The 7,967-nt window shown below is 42.2% G+C and overlaps 1 protein-coding gene across 1 annotated transcript; it reads right to left on the bottom strand.

Moving 5' to 3' along the window:
- Window positions 1-1,741: 1,741 nt before the first annotated feature.
- Window positions 1,742-3,640, bottom strand: fam110c (family with sequence similarity 110 member C). The gene has a single exon (XM_080744571.1). It carries the CDS (start codon window positions 3,530-3,532, stop codon window positions 2,510-2,512), a length of 1,023 nt encoding a protein of 340 aa, XP_080600697.1. The 5' UTR covers window positions 3,533-3,640; the 3' UTR covers window positions 1,742-2,509.
- Window positions 3,641-7,967: the final 4,327 nt, after the last annotated feature.

The following is a 7,967-nucleotide window of genomic DNA, read 5'->3' as shown; positions in this document are numbered from 1 at the left end:
TGTATATCTGCTATTTTTCAATAGTTAAAGCACAGGGGCCCCGCAGTGAATCCTTGTACCCGGGGCCCAGAATTTGGTGTGACACCCCTGGTTGCAACACACTGGTGGAGAAAGCAACCATGCAGGACATGACTTGCCTTAGAGTTAGACTGTCATCCCCTCTGTAAGCCCCTTGGGAGAGGCCTTTACGCAACATGAGGGTGAGTGAGAGTGTGTACCTGCATTACTGTGTGAGGTTAGAATAGGCATTTAGAGAGGTTACGTTCAAGGTTTGGGGTTATGCCTTATTTATAGCTAGGCCTACTTATTGCGTGCCGGTGCATGTCGCTACAAGCTCTGATCAACATGCCGCAGCTTGTAGATCTGCTGTTTTCGGCCTCAAGGTTATGGTTGAAACAGCAAAAACAGCAGACAAGTTGTCGTCCTAAAATGCTTATGGCCTCACATGTGAATTTGTGTGTGTGTGTGTGTGTGTGTGTGTGTGTGTGTGTGTGTGTGTGTGTGTGTGTGTGTGTGTGTGTGTGTGTGTGTGTGTGTGTGTGTGAGAGAGAGAGAGAGAGAGAGAGAGAGAGAGAGGTATCAAATGAAATCACTCAATGTTCAGTGCCTGTGAGTTCAGATCAGGGGCCATTGTGGGAAAAAACACCTTAGGGATAAAATAGAGAGTGGGTGGAGAAGAAACCAACCAGACAGAGAGTGAAAAAGGAAAAAGAAGCAGAGATACAGTTTCAAGTGGGCATTGAAGCGAAACGAAACCCATAAGCAAACTCAGATTACCACCTACATTCCTCTGTCAGATTGTCCTTGAGTTACCTGAACTTCTATTCAGGTTGCTAATGATTGCAGATTACATGGCTTTGTCTGTTGGATTAGTGATTTTACCTGTTTAATTATTGTCCAGCAGAAAAACACTATTACTATTATTTAAAAAAGATTAACCTGCTCTTCTGTGCTGCGAAACCTTGTGTACAAATGTATTTGTGGCTGTCTGATTCTGCCAAATTTGTCATTTAATTCGGACAAAAATTTAGTTTGGTCAGGTTTTTTGCTAAACTGTGGAACCATTAGCCGATTAGCGTATACATGCCTGTATATAAATGTATTATTTATTTTATTTTATATGGACTATGTGCACCCTTGTTTGTCTTTGTATTTGTATCATGTAATTTTCTATGCTGCTATGGACCATAACATCTGTGTCATTTTAGATTTACTGATATACTCACAGCGAGCTTGTACATTTTTGAACATTTCTGAAAAATCTTGAAAGTGAGAGAACTGCCGATCTACGGCATTTGTAGAATCGGCCTCAGGTCTTAATGGGTTAATAATAATGAAGTTTGAATAGGAGCAGGATTTAATTCATAGTGAAATCCATTATTTCACTTGGGTCAAAGCACATAAAAGAAAATGTAGTGGGGGTTTGTTAGGTCGTGTGTACTGCGTACACCGTACAGGGTTATGAATGACCATGCTTGTCCCCTAGATACAATATGATAAGATAAACCTCTATTGATCCATGGGGGAAATGCAGGTGTCATAGTAGCAACAGTTTGCAGTAAGAGGAAACTACAGTAACATAAAATAAAAATGAAACAAAAGACTGACACAAGACATCTGGGTCTCTGAATGAATGGGTTAACTTATGTAAAGTTTATCAATAAATATAAGTATAAATGTACATTCTATCACCAATTAATATATGAATGATTATACATCTTTTGCCAATAATGGTTGGATATACAGTATGTACAGAAGAGAATGTACTGTGCAGGCTTCAGCAGTGAGTATCTGTGAAATATATGTACAGTATCAACAGTATTAATAAAGTATAACAATGACTATAATAGTTAGTAGCCCATGTGCAAGGGCCCCAGAGTCAAAGTAGGAGTTAGTAATCCAACAGAACACTCTTCCAGACTCATTGCAGGAGTCAGTAATCCAAAATAACACAGTGCCAGAGTCAAAGCAGGAGTCACTTTCCCAAACGACAGAACAGACAGCTTGGTTTTGGAACCTGTCGGCTCTTGGCACAAAGGACTGCATATGAGTCTGTGGCTGAATGTGCTCCTCATCCTGGCTAGCTCATCAAAGAGGGGATGGGAGGGGTTCTCCATGATAGCGTTCGTCCAGCTAAGTCCAACTACAGAGCTAGCCTTCCTCACCAGCTTGTTCAGTTTGTTGTGTTGATGTTAACCCCATCCAATCTCTCGAGACAAGAGTCAATGATGGCTACGCAAAAAGGGACAAGTGGGCGGTCCAATTTCGTGACGATGGCTAGCCAAATTGACCCCCAACATACCATGGCAAAGAAGGGGACACAGGCTACTACAGACTGGTAGAACATCTTCAGCGGACTGTTTTAGACCTGAGCCTCCACCGGAAGAACAGCTTGTCCCTTCCAGTCGAGGGCCTCAGTGTTGTCAGTCCAGCTCTGTTTATTGTTCATAATGTACTCCCAGGAACTCGTAGGTGTGCACCATCTCCACCTCCTCCTCGGTGTGTTTTCTTAATCAAGATCCCGTAACTTTTTCCCAGTCTCTTTAGCATTTTTGCAGCTGTATAGCCATTTGATAATCCGTGCATTGCGTTCAATGACTGAGGTCCCCTGGCGAATATTTTCATGCAACTCCTCTTCCAGTAGGCCACCATTACTGTCACCACTATTCCTTGAGAAACCATCGTCTGATTGGGAGACGCTGAGACTCCTTACATAGACGAGGTCATCTGAGTGTGCCGAAAAGGTGTCTCTTCCCATTGACTCAATGACCTCGCCATCCAGCCCGCAGTACTTGAAGAAAGCATCAAAGTCTGCAAAGTTTTTAGAGTATCTTGAGCTGATGTCAGAATGAGAACGGCTGACTCCTTTACAATTCCTCCTCTTTACCTCAGCAACTAATTTATGAGCAGGCTTATACTCAACACCAACCTGTGTCACAGGGTTACTATTCTGTGTCCTCTCTTGTTCTCCAGCTTCATTTTGCTGTGTATTATGCGTTAAAAACCTCTCCGATTGAGGATCACTGGCATTTGACATTTTATCACAAGGCTTACATTCCGTATCCGTTACCACAAGCGATGGCAGTTTCTTATTCACAGTGTCAAGCAGTAACCTGCGTTTTACATTTTGCTTATTTGGTGACCTTTTCAGCAATTCACACTTCTGCCGGTAAAGTAGAATTGAGTCCGGTCGTTTTTTGGAGCTGGACCGACGCACAGCATTGTCATCATGTCCTGCGGAGCAGCTTTGATCATTACCTGTAGCCACAGGCGAATTCCTGTTTGTGACAATCTTGCCGCTACGCCTAGAGGACCCGTTACTACTCACAGAGGCCGATCCAATACTAATTACTGGATCTTGTAATGAGTTGGCCACCTGTTGACTCTTGACATATTTTAGTTTGCTTGCAGCTAGCCTCTCCACGGCGCTCATGCCTGCCTTCATCTCAGCCTCAGGTTCCAGTTGCTTTCGAAGGTATTCAGGGCCCTTCTCAAGAATCTTTGTGGCATCTATGTCGCTTGTTAACTCCATCCTGTCCTTACGTATGATCCAAATGAGTCTCTCAAAGCAACGTGGGTAAATCCGTGTATGGCTTCTGTAAAAAGTTGAAGGTAACACGTTTAGAATTCCAAACAAGCCACTACCTCTGTCTGGGCACGTTGCACAATGGGAGCGTTCACCCTTTCTGTCCAAACACACCCCACCCATCCCACGGCAGGCCTGTCCCAGCCAAACACAGGGCTGTTCAAAGTACACCTGATGACATCACAAACAACTAGAGTGAAAGTTGACACTTCAGCCTGGTGAAGTTTTTTCGATGGTAGCAGGCATAATAATAATAATAATAATAATAATAATAATAGCTGTGATTTATATAGCGCTTTTCTTAGTACTCAAAGTCGCTTTACAATACTAATTGTTTGTGTGTGCGTGTGTGTACGGCAGATAAAAACAACAACTTTATTAGGAAAAAAAACTAGAATAAGATAAGAAGATACAGTAGAAAACAATAAAAACAAAAGTATGGTCCAAGATCAGCTGGGGAAGGCAGTTTTGAATAGGTGAGTTTTCAGAGCGGTTTTGAAGGAGGGAAGGGAGGGGGCGTCTCTGACGCATTTAGGGAGTTCGTTCCAGAGGGTGGGGGCGGCCACTGAGAACGCCCTGTCCCCCCAGGTTCGGCGGTTGGCATTTGGGACCTCGAGGAAGCCAGCCTCTCTGGACCTGAGCGACCGGGTGGGGACATACTGTATGGCTGGAGGAGGTCGGAGAGGTATGGGGGGGCCAGGTTGTGCAGTGCTTTGCAGGTGGTGAGGAGTATTTTGAATGTGGCATGTGGGTAATAACATCTCTGTCTGTCTGTCTGTCTGTCTGTCTGTCTGTCTGTCTGTCTGTCTGTCTGTCTGTCTGTCTGTCTGCATCTCTCTCTCTCTCTCTCTATCCCTCCGTGTCACTCTCTTTCTCTCTCTCTCTGAAGAAGACAAACATATGTTTGTCTTTAGTCAACACTCACATTATGAGTCAGTACACAGTAGGTTGGCAGTAGATTCACTGCAAATGGATCTCAGGCTGTTCCAGTGCACACACGCATGGACGTGAGTGCGTGCGCACACAAGACTCACCCACACCTTGTGTGCTATTCATAAAGGTGTCAAAGGCAGATGGGGTGTGTCTCGCAGTAATTATTACTTTTCTAAACCATCAAAACAATATTTTCTATTGTGCCACAGTTATAATGACTCAAGTAGGGTCAAGGGAGGAAGTTCTATGGTGCCATCTATGGGCTTAATTGCTCAATAACTGTTTACTGTTGACTGTGTAGCAGAAAGATAACAACTGTTCCAGGTGTGTGTGACTGTTCTGTATAATTTCTCGCAAAGTGCGTGTAGAATGGCCACAGTTTATTTTGCAACATGAATCCTTTACAATCCTTGTACCTGGTGTGATACAAATAAATGCCAAAATAATAGCAACACACAGATAACATGTTTTTATATAGTGGAGACTGGAGACAGACAACAGAAGTCCAAAATGCTTGATTGTCATGCATGTGATTCACATACTGTAAGTCTCACCTCAGATATGTCTAATTACATTTTTCATTGACTCAGATGGGCTGATAATATGCAATATCATTCTTTAATCATCTCATCTTTTAAAAGTCTGTTCTGCTGTAACTCTACTGTGCTGCTACTGTTGTGTTTGCGCTAACTTGAGAGGCTCCATGATCCGCATTTGCTGTAAAAAAAAGAAAATCACACTTGTGTGAACTGAGCGGTGGAGGCTGCGTGTGTGTGTGCGTGTGTGTGTGTGTGTGTGTGTGTGCGTGCGTGCGTGTGTGTGTGTGTATATTTGTGTGTGTGAATGTGAGTGTGCCTGGCCTGAACAGCACCCCTCCCTTAACATGTGTGGTCAGAAAAGGTATAGCAGGCTACACCACAGGCTACATACAGACAGACACACACACATACATACATACACACACGGCCACGCTATGGAGACGGTGTGACCACCGCTCAAAAACAATCCATTGAAGGGAACAGATATGTCACAGCTCCCTCTTTACATGGCTGTGATAGTCCCATTTAACAGCAGCCAGGTAAACCGAAGTTTGTTTCTTAGTGTATGTGAAAACACCTGTACAAATCCATGCTAGCACACAGAGAAACCTAAATGAAACACCCGCAATTAGTCATTATTTAAAATATCTGCTCTGAAAAGGATCTTTGTTAAGCCGCCAGCTGTCAGCTGTAAGGACGTGATAAATCCTATGGACCTTTAATTGTAATGGTTGGATATTACTGGGGAGGGGGGATCGCATTAGTGATGTTAAGAAGACAAGTGTTCCCTCTTTTCTTCCTTCATCTGTAATTGAAAACACATATTCAATAAACTAGAACAAAAACATCTGCCCCAATACAGATTTGTCAAACTTAAAACAACAGAGGGCAGCACTTGAATGCATAGTGACAAATCATGGTCTACTTGCCTGAATACTGAATCAAGTGGTGGTGTCACTGCAGGTCCTTTATACAGGGGTGTCAATTGGGTATGGCAGGGGTATGCAGCTGCCATACCCTGGGTCCAGGGGGGGAAATAAAAGTTACTTTTAAATATAAATCCATTAATGTCTCTTTGTCTATCTGTGCTGGTTATTATGTTGTTAAATTACAGTAAAATAACTACAAATTTAATAAAATGGTCACTTTAACAAGGTATTATAATTATATTCTCCACACTTGTATTCTCCCCATCTTGACAGAATGGTATATTCCCAGGTTCCGCAGGTCAGCTGCACAGGTGCAATGCATTATTGTTAATTGTGGCATGTTTACTAACATGCCAAGTTTAGCTGCACTTGAACAACTGTTCCAGGCTGCCATATCCAGCCCAAGAAACCATAGAAACGGGGGGGGGGGAAATTAAATGTACTTCTTAAAATAAATGTATCATGCCTGTTGCTAAGGTATGGCAACATGACTGGCCTCGCGCGCGTGCAAGACACCAGTCATGTTGCCATACCTTAGCTTTTTCTGAACTGACACCAGCACCACTGCCTTTATACACCCAGGTGGAAGGAGTCCTCTAATCTCTATCCTTACACAATAAACCATACTCTACTGCCATGTACTGTATATGGTAATATTGTTTTATGTCTCATTTGTGATTATTGGTTTAGCTGAAGCACACATGCATACATAATTGAAACAAACAAACAAACAAACAAACAAACAAACAAACAAACATTTTTTTTTAAATAATCTTAGTATCCAACCCATTCATGTAAATTGAGTAGAGATATGTTTCTCAATGCATGTACATAATTGTACTGTACACAATTCATAAATTGTGTGCTTTGTGTTGATTACATTTATATCATTGTCTTGACTTTGGCTTCCTCAATGTATAAGCCAGTTTTTTTCTAAGTCCAGCAGCACTTAGAAAAAAAACGGCTTGTCAATTTAAGCCAGTTTTTTTCTAAGTCCAGCAGCACTTAGAAAAAAAAACGGCTTGTCAGTTTAAGCCGTTTTTTTTCTAAGTCCAGCGGCACTTAGAAAAAAAACGGCTTGTCAATTTAAGCCAGTTTTTTTCTAAGTCCAGCAGCACTTAGAAAAAAAACGGCTTGTCATACAAAGCAGCTCTTTGGGGGATTTTTCCAGTGTATTCTAATAATAATAATAATAATATCTGGGATTTATATGGCGCTTTTCTGAGTACTCAAAGACGCTTTACATGTGTGTGGGGGCCAGGGGAGAGGTCACACAAAAACAACAACTTTATTAGGGAAAACTCAGATAAGCAAAATATTGTGCTTATCCTTACTTACCCTCTGTTCCAAATTAATAATAAATAGTTGGATATAAATTCTCTGAGATCCAAGGCAGAGATATGGTACTGTACATATGGGACTGATTTCTCATGCATGGGGATGATGTTTGTTAAAAAGAAAAGAAGAAAAAGATAACTAGTTTTTGCTATGTTGATTGCAACCGTAGGTCGCAGTTTACTATCAGAACCGTCACAGCTTGTCCGTGTCTGTCTGGAAGTCCGTCCGAACGGACGGGTAACGCCTGACACTGTGATTCCCTTGACACATCACTGTGACATCACAGGTGACATCACTGTGATGTCAGGGGAACCACACTAACAGAATCCATTTTATACCCATACTGTATATGGAGATCCCTGATGTAGTCAATATTAAGCCCATATCTAACAGCACTCCATATGGGCATTCCCATATGGGCATTCCCATTCATATGGGAATGCCCATATGGAGGCCACATCGGCCACATACCACACTAACAGAATCCATATACTGTATGGCCAAGACAGATGGCCAAGACATCCCATATCTGTGAGGCTGGTTCTACAGACAGGGATCTCCATGTATGAGCATAAAAGGGATTGTATCTATGATGATGTCAGATGTCATAGACGTCAAAGGACTTTCACAAACAAATAACTG

This window comes from Nannobrachium achirus (assembly GCF_963921795.1).
Source record: "Nannobrachium achirus genome assembly, chromosome: 16".
NCBI classification, from domain to species: Eukaryota; Metazoa; Chordata; class Actinopteri; order Myctophiformes; family Myctophidae; genus Nannobrachium; species Nannobrachium achirus.
Note: the sequence above shows the minus strand (reverse complement) of the source record. Positions and strands in the feature narration are given on the sequence as shown.

Excerpts from the sequence above, each read along its gene's own strand:
- fam110c (XM_080744571.1), bottom strand. The coding sequence starts at position 3,532 with ATGGAGTTAACAAGCGACATAGATGCCACAAAGATTCTTGAGAAGGGC.